The 24,565-nt window shown below is 35.2% G+C and overlaps 1 protein-coding gene across 2 annotated transcripts; it reads left to right on the forward strand.

Annotated features, from left to right (window-relative positions):
- Positions 1–24,565, forward strand: NCAPG (non-SMC condensin I complex subunit G). 2 transcript variants are annotated; one of them, XM_014461054.2, is made up of 21 exons: positions 1–205; positions 1,099–1,299; positions 1,975–2,203; positions 3,611–3,756; positions 4,043–4,127; positions 6,286–6,478; positions 7,113–7,262; positions 9,655–9,795; positions 10,550–10,673; positions 11,862–11,951; positions 12,654–12,833; positions 13,177–13,287; positions 15,441–15,560; positions 18,053–18,280; positions 19,162–19,343; positions 20,377–20,551; positions 20,819–20,980; positions 21,195–21,333; positions 21,707–21,793; positions 23,336–23,405; positions 24,348–24,565. In XM_014461054.2, exons 1-21 carry the CDS (start codon positions 95–97, stop codon positions 24,469–24,471), a joined length of 3,048 nt encoding a protein of 1,015 aa, XP_014316540.2. In that variant the 5' UTR covers positions 1–94; the 3' UTR covers positions 24,472–24,565. The 2 variants fall into 2 exon arrangements, with proteins under 2 accessions (XP_014316540.2, XP_023614860.1); XM_023759092.1 differs by lacking the exons at positions 21,195–21,333; positions 21,707–21,793; positions 23,336–23,405; positions 24,348–24,565 and having other exon boundaries at positions 20,820–20,886.

Here is a 24,565-nt window from a genome sequence, read left to right on the forward strand (position 1 = left end):
GAGTCTGAGAGGACTCTTCGGACTTGGCTTGTGGTCAGTGGGTCCGGCTGCAGCCGAGCGCAGGCAGGACTGGTCCTCGCGGAGTCGCGCCACCATGGGGGCTGAGAAGAGGCTGCTGTCCATTAAGGAGGCCTTCCAGCTGGCGCAGCAGCCGCACCAGAACCAGGCGAAGCTGGTGGTGGCGCTGAGCCGCACCTACCGCACGGTAAGCGCGCCCGACCGACCCGAGGCCCCTGGCGGCCGCTGCCCCTCGCCCTCCCGGGGGGCCTCCGGACTCGGCGCGCTGCCAACCCCACCTCCTTAAACCTCGCGTCCTGCGGGGATCGCCCCCCACCCCGCTCTCCCCAGCGGCCTCCGGCGCGGACCGTTATCCTTTGTAGGCGGTGAACTTGGGAGAGAAACGTTTGCGGGCGCCGAGGAGACCTGGAGGCGACCTGGCACCGGTGTTGGGTGGATCCCGAGCTGCGGTTCATCCCGCCGACCGTCAGTCCACCCATTCCCACCTCTCCCCATGGTTACGTGGAATCAAATCGCCAAATAGCAAGTTCATTATCAGTGCCTGGCTCTTCCTATAAATGTATAAACACTGTTTGTTTTGAATGGAGCCGTGAGAAGACTAGGACAATGAATTTCGGGGAAATAAAGTATTTTGGGGGGTCCAAGAAACATTGTAAGTCAATCTAATAGGAGTTGAAGATGTGAGACAGATGTGAAAGTTATAGCAAAAGGAAGTTTCTGCGCAGCAGGAAGGCTAAATAGGATCAAGCATGAAAGCCACTGGTGATCTTGAGTTCATGAAGCAGATGTTTACTAAACTGGTACCCAGGCATATTGAGAATGAAAGGATGTTGGGGGCGGGGGGAGAAGGAACCCTTGTCAAAATTCATGATTTTTTTTCCCCCCGGGAGAAGTATTTAATTTCTCAGGAGAGAAATTCGTGCACATTTATTTCCTTTTCGATGGTTTGGATAATTCAGAGTTTTCTACATGACTTCAGTTTGTCTGAGTTATGGCTCATGCATTCAGCATTCTTAGAGTAATGTTGGTAACATAAGGATTTTATCAGTGCGGTTTGTGAAGGTTTCTTTTGTGCTTCAGATGGAGGATAAAACAGTTTTTCACGAGGAGTTCGTGCATTACCTGAAATATGCTATGGTGGTCTACAAACGTGAACCAGTTGTGGAGAGGGTGATAGAATTTGCAGCCAAGTTTGTTACTTCATTTCACCAGTCAGATGTGGAAGGCGATGAAGAGGAAGACGGTGGACTTTTAAATTACTTGTGTACTTTTCTGCTAAAGGTATTATGAAAACTAGAACTTGGGGGAAGTAATTGCAGAAAATTTTACTCTATTAAAAGGGCCAGGGGAGTTTGTATATTTTAGAGATTGACATACCTGGTAAACGACAAAATGCCTGTAAAGGAATCTGCTTTTTATAGGAAACACTAAAACTGTCGTTAAGATTAAAAGGTAGACCTTTTTAAAATTTTTATTTTATTGGGGTGACACTGGTTAATAAAATTATACAGGTTTCAGGTGCGCAGTTGTGCAACACAAAATCTGTACACTGCATTATGTGTACACCACCCCAAAGCACGTCTCCATCCATCATCATTCCCCCCCCCCCCCCCCGCAATGCCCTATAAAAGATGGACTTTTAAAATAACACCAGCATTAAATTTTTAATGACCTCTCTAAACCAGTTCTTCCATACATTTAAATGAGTTCTCTACTTTAGAAGTAAAGTAAGAGTTCCTATAAAGAGGAATATGCTCTTCTAATTTAACAAATACTTCAGACTGTATTTTTGAGAATTTATATGTTTTTAGTATGCATGTGGATCAAGAGAACATAGTTTTTCTGCAAGTATTGAATTACTGTTGTAATTTCTTGAATTCTAAACATACAGAATTCAATGATATGTGATTATTTAGTAATGGTATGTGACTACATTTTGGTTTGTATCCATTTCAGTCTCATGAAGCGAACAGCAATGCTGTTAGATTTAGAGTATGCCAGCTCATAAACAAACTCTTGGGAAATATGCCAGAAAATGCCCAGATTGATGATGATTTGTTTGATAAGATTAATGAAGCCATGCTTATTAGATTGAAAGATAAAATTCCAAATGTGAGGATACAGGCAGTTCTGGCTCTTTCAAGACTTCAGGATCCCAAAGATGATGAATGCCCAGTGGCTAATGGTATGTGTTGCTACCTAAGTCCTTTTTCAGTTTTGTTGACTTTGTTAAATTATCAGTAGATGAATTTTTTATTATGAACTATATATATGTGAAAGTATAAACATGTATCCTATATAATAAAAGCCTAATATGCTAAGTGTCCAGTCAACCCGTCGGCTGTTCAACCAATCAAAGCGTAATATGCTAATGATATGCTAAGGCCGCTCAACAGCTCCCTATGACATGCACTGACCACCAGGGGGCAGATTGTCGACACAGGAGCTGCCCCCTGGTGGTCAATTTGCTCCCACATAGGGAGCCCCATTCAGCCAGGCTCATGGCTGGCGAGTGCAGCAGTGGTGGCGGGAGTCTCTTCGCCTCCATGGCAGTTGGACATTCCCTGAGGGCTCCCAGACTGTGAGAAGGTGCAGGCCGGGCTGAGGGACCGCCTTCCCCCTTGAGTGCACAAATTTTGTGCACCAGGCCTCTAGTATAAATATAAATGATTAAAAAAGAAAAAACAAAACCCGCCCTAGCCTGTTTGGCTCAGTGGATAGAGCGTCGGCCTGCGGACCAAAGGGTCCCAGGTTAGATTCCAGTCAAGGGCACGTGCCTGGGTTGTGGGCTCGGTCCAACATGCAGGAGGCAGCCAATCAATGATTCCCTCTCACCACTGCTGTTTCTATCTCTCTCTCCCTCTCCCTTCCTCTCTGAAATCAATAAAAAAAATATTAAAAAAAATAAAATCAATAAAAATATATTTAAAAAAACACCCAAGAAGATACCACCCAACTTAAAAAAATAGAGCATTATCAATAACTTTGGGACCTAACTTACGTCCCACCCACTTACATCACTCTCTCAGAGATAATGATTATCCTGGATATTTTTTGGTGTTAAATGGTACACATAATAATAGTGTGTAACACACGTTTAATAAACATGTACTTGATTATGAACCTGGGGAAAATTTGAGATGTAGAGGTAAATACATATTTAAATTCAGGAATGGATTTTGTTTTGGTGAGTAAAACCAGAAGTTATTTCTTTTTAGAACTCATTAAAAATCAAAATAGTAATGGCTCTTCATAAAGTCATATTAGTTTAAAAGTAAACTGCCTACTATACTAGACATTCTTATAAATCTTGAAGAGTAGCAGCGACATAATCCTGGTGGTGGATTTTCCATGTTCTATAAGGCTGTTTGTTTTTGGTTTAGCCTTCATGCTCAATCCATTGAGTAATTTCCTATTCTGTCCTTATTAAGGGAAGTTGACAGAAGAAAATCTTCAGCTAGAATAAATATGTCAGACTAAAAAGTGATATTTTTATCATTTTAAAGATACTATTCAATATCAAAATGTGTGATATGACTATGGCTAAAGAAATATTTCTTTAATGTACTAAAATATATTGTTTTATTTTTAGCATATGTTACTTTGATTGAAAATGATTCAAATCCAGAAGTTAGGAGGGCAGTGCTGTCATGTATTGTACCATCAGCAAAGACTTTGTCAAAAATTGTAGGACGCACCAAGGATGTGAAAGAGGCTGTCAGAAAGCTGGCTTATCAGGTAAATAAGTTCAATATCTCGTGTAGGCATATTCTTAAAAGACAAAAAGCCATATTTTTAAAATACTTTGAAAAATATTTGTCAAATAATAATGATTTCTTTAATTGAGATTTTTATGTTCGGAGAGCATAGGTAATTTAAGTAGAATCTTATTGCATTAACTGTATTACCAAATATTAATTTTTTGGAGATTTTTGGGTCATTTCCTTAGATGAAGGCGTTATTGCTAGTTATGAAATGTAAACTATGTTGAGTTTAATGACCATTTTAATATTATCTCTTTAAGGTTTTAGGTGAAAAGGTTCATATGAGAGCCATGTCCATTGCTCAGAGAGTAATGCTCCTTCAACAAGGTCTGAATGACAGAGCAGGTAAGATAGACATCTTCATATACAAAACTTTTGTAGATTCTGAGTTGACTTAAAAAATTTAGGAAACAGGTGTCCTAAATTAAGTCAAATAAGCCTATTATCTCCACAACCTGTAAATATTCATCTTGGTGTATTGTATATAAAACATTATCTAAAGTTAGAGATCTTGATACTTAGAAGGAACAAAGCTTGTTTCAGTTTTCCTGTGTTTTACAGATGGAGAGACTATAGCTTAAGGCTATAGAGCTAATTTATATCAGAAATAGGGCATGATCTCTTTTTCAACTCTCTCTCCTTTATTAAAATGCTATCTTGCCCTGGTCTGGTGGCTCAGTTGGTTGGAGCTCCCTCCCATACACAAAAAGGGTTGTCATTGGAGTCCCAGTCAGGGCACATAGCTAGGTTGTGAGTTCTCCAGGGAGTGGGGGGTGGGGGTGGAGGAGCAACCGATTGATGTCTTTCTGTGTGTGTCTATCTCCCTCCCTCCTGCCTTCCCTCCCTCTAAAAATCGAATGAAATCATATCCTTGGGTGAGGATAAAATAAAAATGCTGTCTATCCCCTTTGTGTGTATCTTGATATGAATGTTTTCTGTGCATTAGAAACAACAGTCAGGAATGGTCATCCTATATCAGTGATGGCGAACCTTTTGAGCTCGGCGTGTCAGCATTTGAAAAACCCTAACTTAACTCTGGTGCTGTGTCACATATAGAAATTTTTTTATATTTGCAACCATAGTAAAACAAAGACTTATATTTTTGATATTTATTTTATATATTTAAATGCCATTTAACAAAGAAAAATCAACCAAAAAAATGAGTTCGCGTGTCATAGGTTCGCCATCACTGTCCTATATAATAAAAGCCTAATATGCTAAGTGTCCGACCGTTCGACCAGTTGCTGTGATGCGCACTGACCACCAGGGGGCAGACGCTCCCACTAGTAGGTTAGCTTGCTGCCGGGGTCCGGCCGATTGGGACTGGGCGAGATGGGCTGGACATGCCCTGGAGCCCTCCTGCGGTCCCTTCCTAGCCCCAATCATGCACCAGTGGGGTCCCTCGGCCTGACCTGCGTCCTCTCACAATCTGGGACCCCTTGGGGGATGTCGGAGAGCTGGTTTTGGCCTGATTCCCGCAGGCCAGGCCAAGGGACCCCACTGGTGCACGAATTGGTGCACTGGGCCTCTAGTACTAGTATAATTTTCTTAGGTTTTTTGTTGTTTGTTTTTTTCTCTTCCTCTTAAAACTAGAGAATCTGTTTATAGGAATGATGAGGAATAATCTAGTTTAAATTTCCAATCTGTATAAGAAGGCTAAGGTAGCTTAATTTTGCTCTAGCAAGAAAACCTGAGTTTGAAAACATTTTTATGTCACAGGACTAATGATTAGGATGACTTTAAAAATTAATAGGTTTGTTCAGTGATATATGCTTGTATGATTCACTACTGCAAATAGCAGCATGTGTAATAGATAAGTCAGTCAACAAGTGAAATAATAGGTAGTATTATGTAGTCTAGACTAAGACCTGAAGCTTACTGAACCCAGGGAAGAAAGAATACAAGATTGTGATAATGGTTGTGTATTTGATTCTAACCCTTCTCATTTTTATTCAGAAATGGGCATCATAGTGATTTTCGCAATATCATTGTACTTCTGTTTTTTTCATTGGCATGCTTTATTCTGCCTCTTAGTTTCTTTCTATTTTTATTGTAAATGTTAACTTTATGTTAGCACTGATCTGATAAAATCAGTGATTCCCAAAGTGGGCGCTACCGCCCCCTGGTGGGCGCTGCAGCGATCCAGGGGGGCGGTGATGGCCACAGGTGCATTTGTTTTAACTTTTTTTGTATTACCTTTCTATTCTGAGTCCAATAAATAGTTTCATAATTTCAAACTTCAATGTTTCTAATTTACACCTTTCTTTACTATATTTTATGAAAAAGGTAGAAACATTAATACATATATCTTTCTGTTTAATTGCTATTAAAATTTAAAAAAAATTAATTTCCAGGGGGCGCTGAGTAATATTTTTTCTGGAAAGGGGGCGGTAGGCCAAATAAGTTTGGGAACCACTGTGATAAATTAATTAAAATAGACAAAATACAGGAAATGGAAGCTAGGGGGAGCCTCTGTTCACCTATGTTTCAAATGACTTAACAGAGGCTGTGAAACAAGCAACACAAAAGCATCTTCTGCAAGGCTGGCTGCGTTTCAGTGAAGGAAATATATTAGAGTTGCTTCATCGGTTGGATGTGGAAAATTCTTCTGAAGTGGCAGTCTCTGTTCTCAATGCCTTATTTTCAGTGACTCCTCTTAATGAACTGGCAGAAATCTGTAAAAATAACGATGACAGGTATATAAACTATTCATTATTTGAAATGTGAGACTGATGAGTTTCTATAATGAAAATTAGTTCCCTCCCCCCATTACTTCAAATTGCATCAATACTTTTTATCCCTCTTATTTTTTTTTTTTTTACTCTGGTGGACATCTCCCTTCCCCCCTCCCCCCCCTTTTTCCTCCCTTGTGTAAGAACTCACTACTTTTTCATAGACTACTTTAGCTGCATTTTAAAAAAAATGTTTTTCCTTTATTGATTAAGGTATTACATATGTGTCCTTATCCCCCCATTGCTCCCCCACCCTCCCACTCATGCCCTCACCCCCCTGGTGTCTGTGTCCATTGGATAGGCTTATATGCATTTTAGCTGCATTTTTTATTGTTTATTTTGTTACTTTGATTTTTGCATTAACCTACCATGGAAAGTTGAACAGCATACATCCTATAGTTTGCTCATTTGATTTTTATTTATTTTTTTTGTTTAAATATTTTCATTCTTTTTTTGTGATAACTTAGTGACTTTGCAGTTTAAAAGGATAGTGGTTTCAAATCAAGTTTGCTTCTTATTCCTATTTTTATATTCAGTTCAAAATTTTAACTGGATATTAAGATCATGCTTCCTTTTATTTTCTCCCTTTTAAATGAAGGAAATTGATTCCAGTGGAAACATTAACTCCTGAAAATGCTTTGTATTGGCGTGTCCTTTGTGAATATTTGAGGTCAAAAGGCGATGAAGGTGAAGAATTTTTAGAGCAGATTTTGCCAGAGCCTGTGATATTTGCAGAGTATTTACTGAGGTAAAATTTTTTCCTTTGGTTTGGAATGTACTTGTGTTGCCGTCCATGTCAGTCTCTCAGCTCCCTCCCTCAAAGGCAGGCTTGATTGGGAATAAGTTGAAAACCATTTTTTTTTGGACAGACAGAGATAAATAGGTATGCACATTGAGTCTTTCTGAAGAAAGAGTAAAGTCAGTATGTTTAGGGATATTTCCTGAAAACTTAAGATGTGATTATGTACATTTTTCCATGAAATTGATGATGATGTGTTACTCTGAAATTGGTTAGAAACCTTTTCTAAGTGCCAGATAGCAAATATGTGAGAGTCTGTGGGCTATCCTGTCTCTGTCACAATGACTCACTTCACTGTGGCAAAAGCAGGCAAAAACAAGATGTAATGAATAAGTGTGACTGTTTTTCGGTAACACTTTTATCGATTTTATGGATGCTGAAATTTGAATTTCATGTGATTTTCACATGTATATATTTACACATGTATATATTTTCACATATATTAAACTACTATTTAAAAATGAAAAAATCTTAGCTTGCAAGCTATAGGAAAAAACTAGTAGGCTATATCTGGTGCATGGGCCATAGTTTTCCAACTGACAGGGTAGACATTTGTGGCCAGTACTTAAGACTGTAAGTGTTTGGCTTTTGTTTTCAACTACTGGTGTCTGAGATCATTATATGTTGGTGCATATAAATATATCACAGTCCTAACAGCTTATCACTCCATAATGTGGTAGTGTCGTTTGAATTTACTCCTCTGTTAATGGACATTTTATAGGTGTTTACAATTTTCACTGATGTTATAAGTGTGTTAAACTTCTTTGTACATTTTTATGTATGTTTGAGATTTTGTGGGGTTGATTCCCAGAGTGGAATTGCTGAGCCAAAGATTATATCTATTTTCATAGATATTGGTGTTTAGATTTTTAACCTTATGTTTTTGATGCATTTATAAAAGCTTCTATATAATATGAATTATAGACCTGAATTTTCTTTGCATAAAACATACTATTCTGCTTTTGATTATAAAGGTCTCACATATAAATTAGGAAACAAAGCTCTAAATGCATTTGAGTCTCACATGCAAAATATTAAATTCAGGACAAATATCTTAAATGTGAGCCAATCTGAAAACTTAACAGTTTGAGCTCATAGTAACATCATGAAAAACATGTATAAATTTACTAATGGTAATTATTTCAGGCTTTAACATTTAGTTAGAATATTCATTATAATGCTGTTTGGATCATGTTGAAATGTTTCCAAAAGAAATGGGTTTGATGTAATGCTTAGTAATTTGTATTAATATAGAAGTAATAAGTGCTTATAGAAGATATAGAATATATTAAAAATATGAGAAAATGTTAAATATTTAAATAACAGGGGAAACCTCATCAAAGACTGCTTCACAAATTGATTGATTCTTAGTTCATATTGACATGTATAGAGCGTGGTTACTTATATTTCCTTTGTCATTTAATCTGTGAGTTTTGAAATAACTTCAGTCAATTTGTTTTTTTTACCTACAGAAAAGAAAACTTTAAAAGTTCTATTTTAATTATTATTGAAAGAATACTTAAGAAATAGAATGCTTTTCTTTTTGGAGCAAAATTACTAGGTAGGATTAATTTACTCAAGTAAAGAAATAAAATTAAGTGGAAAATTGTTTCATGATACTCTCAAGAATATATATTCAGGCATTTTGTAGCAAGAAGAGTTAATTACTCAAGGGTAGTTGATGGTGCTACTCAGTAGCACCTACACTAAAATAAGTACAATACCGAGATTAGTAGTGCCCCAAGCAAGGATAATACAAATTCATGAAGCTGTCTGTATTTTCCTGATTTTTAAAAGGTCATTGTATTCATGGATTACTTGTGTAATTACTATTATTATTACTACTATTCTTTTAAACAAAATAGTGGATAATTAGGGATGATGGAAGATTAGCTCTTTATGAAATTGGATTTTGGAAAATGGATTCAGAACTTTAAAATTGAGAATACTAGTGACATATACCTGAAACAAATTTAAAATACTGAATATCAAGTGTAATAGAAAAATAAAAAGATTAAAAATACGAGAATACTATTGACATTGAAATAGTTATCAGTTTGAGAGAACTAAATATGTACCTCTTGAAAATTTCCCATAGTAAATTTGAATCTTCAATGAAAATACGTTTTTCAAATTCTATTGATTCAAGTCAATAAATTTCTGTGCAAAAAAATTCAGGATGATAGCATGGAATTTACTCTGTAAACCAAATTAGTACCACATGGTATAAACATCCATATATTTGGATTACTGTGAACTGAAAAAAAGACTCTTGTCACCTAATGGGGAGCTGTTTAATGTTTCTTAATACATCCTACATTTATTAATTTTCTTGTTTTAGTTATATTCAGAGCATTCCAGTTGTTGATGATGAACGCAGAAATGATTTTTCTTACATTGGACATTTGATGACAAAAGAGTTCATAGGTCAGCAATTGATTCTAATTATCAAGTCTTTGGATACTAATGAAGAAGGAGGAAGGTATGTCTAAATGTTAACTGTAGTTTGAATTTGTTCTAATTCTATATTGAAATATAGCCTTGTTATAATATAATTAAATATACAGAGTGGGCAAAAGTAGGTTTACAGTTGTTCCTATGGAAAATAATAGAATAATCAGTAAAAATACAAGAATAAACTGTTTCGTGTACTCAGAACTGTTAACCTACTTTTATCCACCCCTGTATTTAACCTAGTTCTCTAACATGTTATAAAAAATATTCTCTCTCCTCATATATATGTAATATATAAAAGGAAACATACTCTTCCGTCCTTCCCTGTCTCCTCCCCCCCTGGAGTGTGTGTGCATATAAAATATGTGAGGTCTTTTTTTTCAGGAGGATTCTTTATTTTTTTGTTTACTTTTAAATTTTATTTTATGAGGTCTTAATTCAATTTCTTTAGAATAAATCAATGACATTGCAGGTTTATGCATAAAAATATATTTGTCTTCATGACAGGGCTAGTAATACTATCTAAAAGGTTTTATTCACTTCTGGTATTTTGTCATTTCATTATGTTGATTTATAAAAGATTATAAGGCCATTTATAATTTTTTTTTGCAGAACATAAATTTTTGATCTAAAATCTCTTCATATATTTTTTTGTCTATAGTGATAAATGTAACAAAGAACTGAGACAAATGTGATTTAAGTCTGCAGAAGAGGAGAAAAGTTAGAGATAAAATGTGTTTCTGCTGTCATATTTAAATTAAAATAGTTCTTTTTGAATGCAGGAAGCGACTGCTGGCTATTTTACAGGAGATTCTTACTATACCCACAACCCCAATGTCCCTAATTTCTTTTCTTGTTGAGAGACTGCTCCACATCATTATAGATGATAATAAGAGAACACAAATTGTAAGTAATTTTCTTCATTGTTGATAAAGTTACGAGGTTTTGGTCAATGACTGAGGATTGTCTTTTTTTTTTTTTCGTCAGTACTTTTGCTTTGTCTTTAACTTTTAATTTAGTCTCTATCAAATCTAATCAAATCTCTCTCTCTCTCTCTCTCTCTCTCTCTCTCTCTCTCTCTCTCTCTCACACACACACACACACACACACACATATTTAAAAAAATATCTTCTCCTCTTAGAATACTTACCATTGTGTTGTATCAATTTGAAATGCAGCCAGTTAGGGAAGAGATGACTTTGGGCAAGGTCACTAGAGTATTTGAGAGCTGGCTCAAGTTATACATACCTGGGTTCAAGCCCCCTCTGACATTTTCTAGCTTTGTGATTTTGAGCAAGTTATTTAATTAAGATTTTTTTATTTGTCTGCAAAATGGAATAACAATAAAACCTACCTTTCATTATTTAATGAAATAATGTTCATGAACTGCTTCGTAAATACAGAAATAAATGTTAGTATAATATTACTGTTGCCAAGTGTTATTTTCTCTGGGGTAGCCAAAAAAGACAGACTTTTATTATTGCTTTTTGTAAAATCTTAAGTTAATTCACAGGTTGTCTTTTCCAACCTCTTCCTATAAATACATACTTACACATAAATCCCTTCTACGACATTCCTAGTTAGTGGTTATCCAGTGTCTGCTTAAGTACCCTCATTTGGGATGCAGCCTTTTCCTGAATCGGCTAACTCCAATAGCCCTGAAAGGAAAGTCTTTAGTTATGCTGTTATTATTTATGCATTGTATATCCAGAGGAACAATAAGAGTATTCTATTTCTTATATTTAGCTCCCATGAAGCTGAATAAGGGAGGGAGGTGAAAATTTTAAGCAGAGAATTTTAGTTTTATGCTACCTAAGGTTAAGCACTATATTCATTTTTTCTATTTCTCAAGCAATATTTGAGAACTTATCTTCAGTATCTATGTGCCTGTTATCTTCCATAATATTAGTTTTTAGTCAGATGTATTTGGTAATTTTTTTCTAAAATTGTCTAGCAAATAGAATGTGTACCATTGTTACTTGTATATTTTGCTTTATTTTTCAAGAGATTCTGAATACTAATGAGTTGTATGTCATTTTCTGAAATAGAGCAAATATTACAGCATGTATGCTGAATTATAACTTTACTTACCAGGTTACAGAAATTATCTCAGAGATTCGGGCACCCATTGTTACTGTTGGTGTTAAAATTGATCCAGCTGATGCAAGAAAGAAAGAACTCAAGGTAAATCTCTTATGAATTAAAGAAATGCTTGAATATACTAGTAATGTAGTTCTGCAAGTCTTTTATTCCCTCTTGCTGTACATTTTCAGAATTGTTCTCACAAGGTAAAATTATTGATTAACCTATATAATAAAAGGCTAATATGAAAATCGACCGAACGGCAGAACGACCGGTCGCTATGACACGCACTGACCACCAGGGGGCAGACGCTCAAGGCAGGAGCTGCCCCCTGGGGGTCAGTGTGCTCCTATAGGGGGAGTGCTGCTCAAATAGAAGCCGGGCTTACGGCTGGCAAGCGCAGTGGCGGTGGCGGGAGCCTTTCCCACCTCCGAGGCAGTGCTAAGATTGTCTGATGGCTTAGGCCCGCTCCCCTAAGGGAGCGGGCCTAAGCCGTCAGTCAGACATCCCCTGAGGGGTCCCGGACTGTGAGAGGGCACAGGTCGGGCTGAGGAACGCCCCCTTGAGTGCACAAATTTCGTGTACTGGTTCTCTAGTTAAGCTATAAGAGTATCTAAAATGTTGTCAGATTATGTCAATCAGAAAGATTTGCAGGTCTCTGTTTCAGGAAGACTTCAACTTTGTATATGCCTGGCTTAACTTCTGGGACATTGAGATGTTATATTGTACTCTTCAGTTTGCTACAGATTTTCATATTAATAGTTTTTGTTTGGTATTTACACAATCAATTTATATCTTTCCTAGATGGCTGAGATAAAAGTTAAACTTATTGAGACAAAAGAAGCTTTGGAAAATTGCATTACCCTACAGGATTTTAAGCGAGCATCAGAGTTAAAAGAAGAAATAAAAGCATTAGAAGATGCCAGAGTAAACCTATTGAAAGAGACAGAGCAGCTTGAAATTAAAGAAGTCCATATAGAGAAGGTATAGATAACTTCTTTATACAAAATTTCAGCTGATATTTATCTCAACTAAACTGGTTTTTTTAAACCCAGAAAGCTGCCAGAATATATTTACTTTGGAGGGCTTTTTCACAGTACCATGAATTAATATGAAAATATTTTTTCCCCTCCTGTTCCTTTCTATTTTGGACTTTTGAGAGGCCTTAATTAACTTTAATTATTGTAGCTAGGACTTTATTTGCCCCCTCATGTGCTACAGTCTTCTTCTGCCCTGGCTGGTGTGGCTCAATTGGTTGGAGCGTTGTCCCATGCACTGAAAGGTCATGGCACATACTAATGCTGAATATTTTGTGTTTCATTTTTAGAATGATGCTGAGACACTACAGAAGTGTCTTATTTTGTGTTATGAACTGTTGAAACAGATGTCCACTTCAACAGGGATAAGCGCAACCATGAACGGCATCATTGAGTCTTTGGTATGTTGGTGGCCTTTGAAGCTTTATTTTAGTGCACTCCTTCCTCACTTTATAAGTAAAAATTTCTCTGGGGTTTAAAAGAATGAAAGGATGACCATTTTAAATATCTGGTAAATATAAATGGTAAAAAAATAAAATGCAGTGGTTGCAATAATATTGTGAAGATTAAAGGACCTGATATATAGTTAATTCCTTTAAACATTGTGAAAAAATTAATTTATGCTGGAAAGAGATATTGAATATTTTAATTCCTTTAAGTATTGGAATCTTGCTATATAGTAAGAGTAGGAAAGATACATGGTGAGCCCTGTCAAAGGAGTTTTTTTATTATAGATTTAAGAGACTTTTTACTAAAGTAGCCCTTCATAGGTAATCTCCATTTTACTGAGCTTAGGGACATAATATTGCAAGAATCTAGAACAGCATTGTCTGATAGAAATATCATACAAACCTCATGTGACTTTAAATTTTCTGGTAGCCACGTTTAAAAATAAAAAAGGAACAGGTGAAATTAATTTTAATATCTTTAACCCGATCTACTGAAAATATTATAACTTCATCATTTACTCAGTATTAAAACTATTGAGATATTTTAAATTCTGTTCTGACATACTAAGTCTAAGAGCACATCTCAGTCCGAACTAGAGACATTTCAAGTGTTATGTGGTTAGTGGCTACAGTCTTAGACATTGCAGCTGTGGAGTCTTCTTTTTTAGTTGTGTACTCATCCAAACAAATTTTGAATGTGTTTAAGTTCTTCCAGGATTCTCCAAAAATTGTTTTTATTTGGGATTAGTGAAAAACAGCTAATGAATGTGATCTAAAATTTAGATTTTGGGTTGTCATGAGTTTCTTAATTCAGCAAAGAAGACCAATTATTGTTTATAACAGTTTAGAGCTTTTGATTAAAACTAGATTCTATTAAACCATTAGAATTTAGTTTTATTTTTAGTGAAGCAGATGTCATCAGTGAAAAGTGATGCTTTTAAGGTTCTACTTGCATACTTCATGTCTAGTAGTAATTGAAGTAGTAAATATATACAATGTTGAGGGAAGAAAGAACACAAAATTGAATGGTCATAATGATTTTAAGTATATATGGTAAAAACTATCTAAAAACTGTCTAAAGATTGAAAGAGACTATAGAAGGATGTAAATGAGTAAGATATTTAGATACAAAATTTAGAATATTTTTATGAAATTACTATTTTTTACATAAAATAATAAATTAATTAAGCAAATATTTAGTGAACCTCCACTATGTACTAAATACTGGGCATAGAGCATACATGGTATATGAAACATGTAGACTTCCCTCATGGAAACATCAATCAAATAAAAAAGTGGAAGCTTATACGTACTGTTGATAATTGCTATGAATAAGAGCTATATGAGCATATGTGAACTTACAATAGATTTGATGTGTTCATGGAAGGTGACTTTGGTCTGATATTTGAATAGACATGAACTATTTGAAGGAGGGGGGAGCATGTTCTAGATCTGCTCTCCAATACAGTAACCACCAGCTACATGTGGTTATTAAAAACTAGTTTAAACTGAGATGTGCTATTAGTATTAAAACATTGGGTTTTGAAGACTATAAATTACCTTAAATTTTAAGTATTGATTACATCATTTATTATAATATTTGGGTTATATTGACTAAAATAAAATATGCTAAGATTAGTTTCACTTGTTTTTACTTTAATATGGCTATTAGAAAATTAAAAATGACTTACATGGCTTGCCTTATAGTTCTACTGGACAGCACTGAGTGGGAGGTATCTCAATCAGACCAATTAAATAAGCGAGAGCAAAGGGTAGCATAATATAAGATGATACTGAGGAGTTCACAGTGAGAAATTTTATTTGTCATGTTAAGGAGTTTTATCTTCGTTCTCTGAGCATTGGGAAACCATTGAGAAAGTTTTAGCAGGTGGAGGAGGAGTCTCATGATCAGATTATTTCACTCGGGCTATATTCTTCTGTTTAGCAATTTAATATTTACCTTTTCAATTGAAAATTGAATTCTTTGAGTTAATATGGAAATGTTGGTATACAAAAATCATACAAAAATTATTTTAAACATGTTTTTAATATAATATTGTAAACTTCTTGTCCTGGTAAAAATTATAACCTCTAATTCATTTTAGATTCTTCCTGGAATAATAAGTGTTCATCCTGTAGTAAGAAATCTGGCTGTTTTATGTTTGGGATGCTGTGGACTACAGAATCAGAATTTTGCAAGTAAACACTTTGTATTGCTCTTACAGGTAGGATTTATCTTGTGACAAAATCTTGATTGTTTTTTCTAAAATACTCAGAATCTGTGATGATAATGCTAGTACTCTAAATTTAATATTATTGAAAATGATGATTATGATGACTTTTAGAGACTTAATTTTTATCTTTTGATTTTTCTCATTCAAACATCTCTGTAGAAAAGGGGTGAAATGTCAGTTATTTAAGGATTTTTAAAATTAATCATACAGTAAATACTTTTAGAGTGCAAGTTATATGCCCAGCATTATTCTAGGCTTAGAAAAAAATAAGATAGGATGGTACGTTTTAGAAGAGAAAATACAATGAAAAATAAACAATATATAGTACAGTAGGCATCAGTGATTCTGCTAGTAATTCTAAAGGAAGTTCTTGTTTACTGTTGTGAAATATAATGGCTTTTAGGTGACCAGGGAATAAAATCATTCATTTTTAAAGAGGTTTTGCTAAGAAATTAGAACAGAAAATTCTCGACTTCAGTTTCCTGTATTTTTAGGAGTTTAGGGTTAGATTGACCCTGGTCATTACTTTTTTTTTTTTTTTTACAATTAAAAAAATTTATTGGGGTGACATTGATTAATAAAATTATATAGGTTTCAGGTGTGCAATTCTATGATATATCATCTGTATATTGCATTGTGTGTCCACCACTGAAAGTCAGATCTTTTGTCACCATATATTTGACCCCATTTACCCATTACTAACCTTCCCTCCCCCTTTTCCTCTGGTAACCACCATACTGTTATCTGTGTTTATGAATTTTTGTTTGTTTTTCTTGTTCATGTGTTGTTTTCAGTTTTATATCCCACATATGAGTGAAATCATATGGTTCTTTTTCTGAGTTATTTCACTTAAGCATGATATTATCAAGATCCATTCATGTTGTTGCAAATGGCAGTGTTTCATCTCTTCTTATGGCTAAGTAGAATTCTATTGTATATATGTACCACATTTTCTTTATCCAGTTGTCTATTGAAGGACACTTTGGTTGTTTCCATGTCTTGGCCCCTGTGAATAGTGCTACAGTGAACAAATGGGTACATGTACTTTGGAAATAAATGTTTTCAAATTTTTTGGATAGATACCCAGAAGAGGGGCTGCATTTTTTTTTTTTTTGAAATGGAAGAAAACATCTTAGTAGAACATTTGATAGTGAAGGGTTCATTTATGTCTAACTTACTAAATAGTTCTTTTTGGCTCTAAAACTGAGGTAAAACATTCTTTAAAATGTCCTATATACCATTGTGAATGCTGCGAAAAATGATAAGTTGTTGTAGTCAAGTTGGAACCCTGACAGAAGAGATTGACAGTTATGCAAAATTTCTAGTACGGCAGCAAAGGAAATACCATTGAACTCTTTAAAAAATATTTATGTTCACTTGACCTTTATAGAGGAAATGTGAATTTTGATCCTTTTAACTTTTGTTGACATAATATCAGTAATAATAATAATGTGGTTTGGTCATTTCAGACAGAAAAAATGCAATATGAATTTAATGCTCAAGAGTGTCCTGGAGTATTTTGTAATGATTTAATACTAAGTCACCCCTATGAGAGCGCAAGAGAGAGGAGTGTGCTGTGGGAGCCTTGGTACTGTTTGCTCCTATGTAATTTTCTGTAGTGAAAAAGACTTGTCAAAATCAAGTTGATGTGGAAGATAAATGAATATTTCTTATCAAGACTATTCCACAATTTTAACTTCTTTCAAATCAAACCAGTCAAGAGCAGCCTAGTCATGGAATTAAAGTTTTAAAAAAATTAAGTTTATTTTTTTTTAATTTAAACAACATTGATCTCTAAACTTACTTTTTTCAGGCATTTGCTATTAATATTTGCTTGAATAAAATAACTTTTTAAAATTAAAAACGTTTTTTGTGAATGCTGTATTCAAATGAAATAAAATGAGTTATATGTGAAATTTTGTACATTCTAAAAGTAACCAATATAGTCAAGTAGTTTATCACTCACCAAAACTTAAGTCATTAAAGATTATAGTAAATCTCTTTATAATAGAAATATTCAGCTCTATTTGTCATGGTTGTGAGATTTGCTATGTAGGAATTAAGTTTTCTTATATCAGGATAGATCACACAAATTGCTGGGCTTTCCAGATCACCTCCAGTCCAGTTCACTGAAAATGGAATTCACTGTTAATGAAATCTGAAATTAGCTAAGAAGAGAAAATCAGAGTTGAACATTTTTTTAAAAAATAAAAGGAACAAATAATATAATTCAGCCTGACACTAGTTCCAGACTTTTTTGACTGAAGATGAACTTCTTCTGAAGAAAATATAACTGTTATGGTACAAATAAATAAAAAAAATAACCAAAAAATGGAAATTTCAATTGGTTTTGAAAAATGTTGTATGTAGGCTTGACACCGTTCTGAAATTAGACTGAGAAAATAAGATACATGTTAATTTTACGCAGCATAACCAAAGTTTACTGAATTCCCTTTTTTTTGTTGGGGGCTGTTTCAATTTAGGTTTTGCAAATTGATGATGTGACAATAAAAATGAGTGCTTTAAAGGCAATCTTTGACCAACTGATGACATTTGGGATTGAACCATTTACAACTAAGAAAGTGAAAGCCGTTCAAAGTGAAGGTGTAGAAATAAACACTGATGAAGAGCAAGAGTCAAAAGAAGCTGAAGAAGTGACTGCTACAGCCAAGAATGTTCTGAAACTTCTCTCTGATTTCCTAGATAGCGAGGTAGGAAATCATCACAGCCCTGTTATTCCGAATTTTCATTTTCAGCATGTATGTTTATGTTCCTTATAATGTTTAGGCTACAGTTTAAACTTGGCTGACATTTAAAAATTTTGCCTTTTGACTATCATAATTAAATTCTACTTTCACTTCCAGTATACCTAGCTCCTTGCTATCAAATTCCATGTGCCGAGAATTGCAGTGTAACAAAAATGAAATGACGATTGGAAGGGGTTGCTATCATATTTTCATCTTTTTCCCTGTCTTTGTGATTTATGACTTAAAATATTTTTCCCCCAAGAGTCTTAAGAAATATTGATTTTTTTTACTAAGGTAAAATTGACATAACATGAACTAACAATTTTAACTTGAACAATTTATTGGCATTTAGTACATTCACAATGTAGTACAAGCACCACCTCTAATTTTTTAAAAAAAGTTTTCATTATCCCAAAAGGAAAGTTAACCCATTAAGCAGTTAGCCTATTTCCCTTCCCACCAGCCCCTGACAACCATGAATCTGCATTTTGTCTCTACAGATGTAACTATTCTAGATATTTCATATAAATGGAATTATATACAGTATGTGACTTTGTGTCTTTCACTTAGCTTGTCTTTGAGGATCATCTACGTTGTAGCTTGCATCAGTACTTCATTTCTTCTTATAGCAGAACAATATTCCATTTTACATACATGCCACCAAGAGTTTAGCTGTTCACTACCTTTTGATTATTGTGATTTGATAGTTCTGCCTTTAACAAATTCATAATAACATGAATGATTTTGGATAGTTCAGATAAAAATATTGTAGGACAGGCTACATTTTAAAGCTTAAAAGGAAATACAAATAAAACATTTCTTTTAATGAAAATCATTTTTATTAGGTGTCTGAACTCAGGACAGGAGCTGCAGAAGGACTAGCCAAGCTGATGTTTTCTGGGCTGCTGGTCAGCAGCAGGATTTTGTCTCGTCTTATCTTGTTATGGTACAATCCTGTGACAGAAGAGGATGTTCGACTTCGACATTGTCTAGGCGTGTTCTTTCCCATGTTTGCTTATGCAAGCAGGTATTTATTCAGCCCTATCACTGAGTCAGAATCTGATTTGAAGTTAAATTCACATTCCTCAGGATCATATCTATAGTATTGTTTTGTTTATTTTTCTTCAGTGTTAAGTGGTGAAATAAGAACTTACTAGAGTTAATCTACCTGAATTATTTGGTTCTTTCCAGATGAAAATGCACTGTGTCTTGATGGGAAGAATTTTATACATAATACTAGAGGCCCGGTGCATGGATTCATTCATGGGGGGGGGGGTGGCCCTCAGCCTGGCCTGCCCCCTCTCGCAATCCGGGACCCCTCGGGGGAAGTCCGACTGCCGGTTTAGGCCACCCATTCCCGCAGGCCTAAATAGCAGTCGGACATCCCCTGAGGGATGTAGCTGTGCACCAAGTGGCAGGCAGCCAGGGAGGAGCCTGAGCCGGGATCAGGCGCTGTGCCGCTTGCACTCATCCCGGCCTGCTGCGCCTGCTGTCACTGCCCAGTAGTGCTGCTGCGGGGTCAGGAGAGGCTCCCAACACCATGACAGCTATGCTCCCCAGCTGTGAGCCTGGCTTCTGGCTGAGCAGCACTCCCCCTGTGGGAGCACACTGACTACCAGGGGGCAGCTCCTGCGTTGAGCATCTGCCCCCTGGCGGTCAGTGCGCATCATAGCGACTGGTCGACCAGTTGTTCCGTTGGAATGGTCACTTAGGCTTTTATATAGATACTAGAGGCCCGGTACACAAATTTGTGCATGGGTGGGGTCCTTCAGCCTGGCTGGCTATCGGGGCCATCTCGCCCAGACCCCATAGAGCCCAATTGGGGCTGGCTGGGGTGAGGGACTGTGGGAAGTTAGACGGCCGTGGGAGGTTGTCTATGGGAGTGCACTGACCACCAGGGGGCAGCTCCTGCATTGAGCACCTGCCCCCTGGTGGTCAGTGCGCATCATAGTGTTTGGTCTACCAGTCGTAATGATCACTTAGGCTTTTATATATATGTATATTTTTAAGAATCATGTGCTTTTTCTTTGAGAGTATACTTTCAAATTGTTTTTCAATAGGACTAATCAGGAATGTTTTGAAGAAGCCTTTTTCCCAACTCTGCAAACACTGGCCAATGCCCCTGCGTCTTCTCCTTTAGCTGAAATAGATATCACTAATGTTACTGAGTTACTGGTAGATTTGACAAGACCAAGTGGATTGCATCCTAAGGCCAAGAATTCCCCAGATTATCAGGTGGGTGTGAATATGTCAGCCTATGGATGGTAGGGCTGATTAGGATGCAGGTCACTGTTTTTTGTTTTTGTAAAATAATCCCTCCGATTCCTTGAAGATACATTTTGATCTTGAGATTTCTGGGAAGAAATACGTTAAATTTGGTTTTAGACATTTTGCATTTGGGATGATGGCAGATAATTAGTTGGAAATGTTTGTTAGATGTGTAGGACTGTAGTATAATCATGCCATTTTCAATTTACAAAGATTTTTCTCTTGCTTTTCCAGGCCTTAACAGTTCATGACAATTTGGCTATAAAAATTTGCAATGAGATCTTAACATGTCCATGTTCACCAGAAATTCGGGTCTATACAAAAGCCTTGAGTTCTTTAGAACTCAGTACCAATCTTGCTAAAGATCTTTTGGTTCTGTTGAATGAGATTCTGGAGGTAAAGTAGTTTCTGAGTACTCTTATGTACATATTCTTATCAAAGTAAAATTATACATGTTAGCATACTGTGACTTTGCTCATTTGAAGTAAATATTTCCTTCATAGTTTAATAGAATTTTAGAATGTCTTAAAACAACTTGATATCAGCATACAGCTTTTTCGCAAGATTAGAAAATGCTGTATTTAAAAAATGTTAATGTTTTCTATTATAGCAAGTAAAAGACAGGATATGTCTGAGAGCTTTGGAGAAAATCAAGATGCAGTTAGAAAAAGGAAATAAAGACTGTGGTGAGCAAGCTGTGGCAGCACAAGATGCCAGCACAACCACGACTGTGTGTGAAAACGAAGAGGGTAACAGCAAACTAACCTGAATAAGATTCTGTCCTCTCATCTTTACTGAGACACATTTTTTTATAACATGTGGTTGGGTTTCAGAAATGAAAAGGAAATTTTTCTAATTAATCCCCTTGGGAAAGCATATAACTGCTAAGTGTTTATTCTACTTTTACAATTTTTTGGTGTACATTTCTCACCATATGACTGGGAGTTTTGCTTACTTACTTGCCACTATTCACATTTTTTGGAACACTGATTTATGATAAATTTTCAATAGCTGCTAATGGGACTGGTTGTGACTTCTGTTTTATGAAAATTTGACTTAGACCATTTAAACTATTTCATGAGGCTATTTTTTATTTACATTGTTGCATATTTCCTGTAATAGAAAAGAATAAAGAAGTATGTGTAACTCCTCTCAAGGATGTAAAAGCAACCCGAGCATCAAAATCCACTCAGCGAAAGACTGTCAGAGGTAGTGCACGGATTGACTAATTTTATAATACAACTTTCCAAGTTTGTTTTCCAATGAACTACTTACTTTGCAAGTTTCCTTATCTTTGTTTCCATAGGGAAAAATGTCTTAGGTATTCTTTGCTTTTTAATTCTTTCAGCTGATAATTAGGTTTTGCTGTGTCATCTAAAAGATGGTCAGTGTTGCTCCAAGTGCTTTGGTATGAAATATGATGCAAAAGATCATATTGTAAAGGATTATTTGGATTAAATTGATTTTTATCAGTAAATGATCAGTGATGATTTTATATTATTAGTTATGTTCTAGTCTTTATATGGTTAAGCAATTTTGTCCCTTTTATTTGCCTAGTATTTTTCTGGGTTTCTGTTTTCCTTTTTTCCCCATTTTATTTTTCCCCAACATAATTTATTTCCCAAGGGATATCCAATAGGGGACTTGTTGGAATAATGTAAATGTTGACTATTAGGGGATCACTTTGGAAAAATCTGTAATTCAAGACTTTTTTATTGTTTTATTATGTTCTTATTACAAAAGCAATGCATGCTTATTACAGAAAATCAGGAAATACATCCAAGCATACCAATATAAAGAACACTAATAATACCACCCATGAGCCAACAATTATTTTAATCCTTGAAAATGTTTTTGAGGTCTTTTTCTTATGCATTTTATATTTTTGTAAATAAAATCTGTCCATAATATTTTGTAGCTAGTCAGTTAATTAAGTGCTAATTGCTGGGTGTCCCAAATTAGTCCCATATTGTTGGATATTTTCTTGGGGATAGTTACATTAGAAGTTTAAAAGCAAATATGTAAGGTTTATTGGTGAAAAACCAACAAGTCTCACATGAAAAAGTAGGGTTTACAAATTTCAACCAAATAATCATATGAAAAATATAGTTTTAATAAGATTGCTTTTAGTTAGATACTATCCATTAGACTACCACCTTTTTTTTTGACAGCTCAAACTTTTAAAAATGTATTGTTATAAATGGGGAGCATCCCAGGCTAACTTTTGTCTTCTTAACCTTGTAAATTTCTAGCAAGTAGAATTTTTGCAACTTCCAAAAATAACAAAGATTAATTTTTATACTGAAATATGTTTTAGAACATATTTGGATTGGCCATGTATATGTTTGAATATTTTCCAAGAAGCCATTACTTTATTGATTCAAGTTCTCTTTCTTTAGGACCTGTTATGGGCTTAACCTTCCTACCTTTCTGCTTTAATTTTCATTAGCTTCTCCATACACTGTACTAAAAGCATAATAGAGGTTCTTTCTTTACATAGCATGTTTTTCACATGCGTCTTTCCTCATTATTAACTGAAACTTGCCTATTTATAACTTAATTTCCCCTTGCCTATTATCAGAGCTTACGAAATAAATTAATACATTTTTAATCTTAAGTTCCTTTTCTCTGTTGATAATTGGTATCAAGGAGGAAATGTGTTAAAGAGGGAAAATAAAGGACTTAGGTAGCCCAGAAATAGATTAAAAACAATTAAGCAATTGATCATTTTGATAACAAACTGTCTTTAAGGACGGAGAAAAGTGACAGCTGCAGCCAGGATTAGCAGGAGACGACAGACTTCTGAGGCTGACTCGGCAAGGTATGTTATGCATGTGTAGAGTACCTAGAGGTCTACTTTTTTTTTTGGTCTAGAAGTAGAAAAAAATTGTACGGTGCTTCTACTGGGACAGGAAAACTCAACAGATAACAAGATAATCAGTGAAAACCATACATGGCTATGTCTTGGATTCCACTATCAAGAGCATTTGACTTCCTATGGCTTATTTACTTTTTCTATTAGTTGGCATGGCCTTTACTACTAGGTAGTCATCTTTAATATGTTCGTTCAATTTATATTTCCATGTATTCTTCTAATTACATGGTCATGTGTATATGACTCCTCTAATCTTGAATTAGCAACTCTTGAGATTTAGGTTTGGGTTCTCTACATTTATAGTTACAGAATAATTCTGCCTATAATTTGGGTATATTAGTATAGGGCTTATATTTGGTTTCTGCCAATTAGCCACTGTTGGAAGCCAACAGTTGTAGCTCTCTTGCATTCATTTATTCATTGGTAAAACTGTATACTTTCAGTATATACTTTTAGATTAAGTTTTGACTAAATTTAAAAATCTTTTGGGGAAACATGCTGTTTACAGTGTTTTAGGATTTTATTGCCTAAATCAAAAGAACTTAATTTTTTTCTTCCATTTCTTAAATTCTCAAAAAAAACACACCTCTTTTGGGCAGTTGTTATGGTCCCTGTTTAACAACAACCTTCACTACAAAAGTTTTTTTTCTTTTCCTTATGTATAACACCAGGTTCCACATAGATATAAAAAGAAATTAGCTACGTTTCCCATACTTTCAATTTGCTGGATAGCCAAAGTGTTTTGGTTTTGGTTGAGATTTTAGTTTTAAGCTTACTGGAATCAGGATATCAATTACACACTGTCAGAAACAAAAAACGTTTTATTTACAAATAAACTGTGGTTTTAAAGCTTGTATTTAAATTGGTGTATTTTCAAAATCTGTTTAGTGATCATGAAGTTCCAGCGCCAGAATCAGAAATGAAGATGAGATTACCAAGACGAGCCAAAACAGCAGCACTAGCAAAAAGTAAACTGAACTTGGAGCAACTTCTCAATGAAGATATAAATTAGGCGAAGAGATGATGGAAGTGGAGTCCTTTTACAAATGTCTTTTACAATTATTTTAGTTCTTTGTTTAATAAACTTAACCCTTGTGTCAACATTA

The sequence above is a fragment of the Myotis lucifugus genome, unplaced genomic scaffold (genome assembly GCF_000147115.1).
Source record: "Myotis lucifugus unplaced genomic scaffold, Myoluc2.0 scaffold_147, whole genome shotgun sequence".
Taxonomy (NCBI): domain Eukaryota; kingdom Metazoa; phylum Chordata; class Mammalia; order Chiroptera; family Vespertilionidae; genus Myotis; species Myotis lucifugus.

Excerpts from the sequence above, each read along its gene's own strand:
- NCAPG (XM_014461054.2), top strand. The coding sequence starts at position 95 with ATGGGGGCTGAGAAGAGGCTGCTGTCCATTAAGGAGGCCTTCCAGCTG. Across the intron at positions 18,281-19,161 it reads CTGATTTCCTAGATAGCGAG|GTGTCTGAACTCAGGACAGG; the intron begins GTAGGAAATCAT and ends CATTTTTATTAG. Across the intron at positions 21,334-21,706 it reads TGTGTGTGAAAACGAAGAGG|AAAAGAATAAAGAAGTATGT; the intron begins GTAACAGCAAAC and ends TTCCTGTAATAG.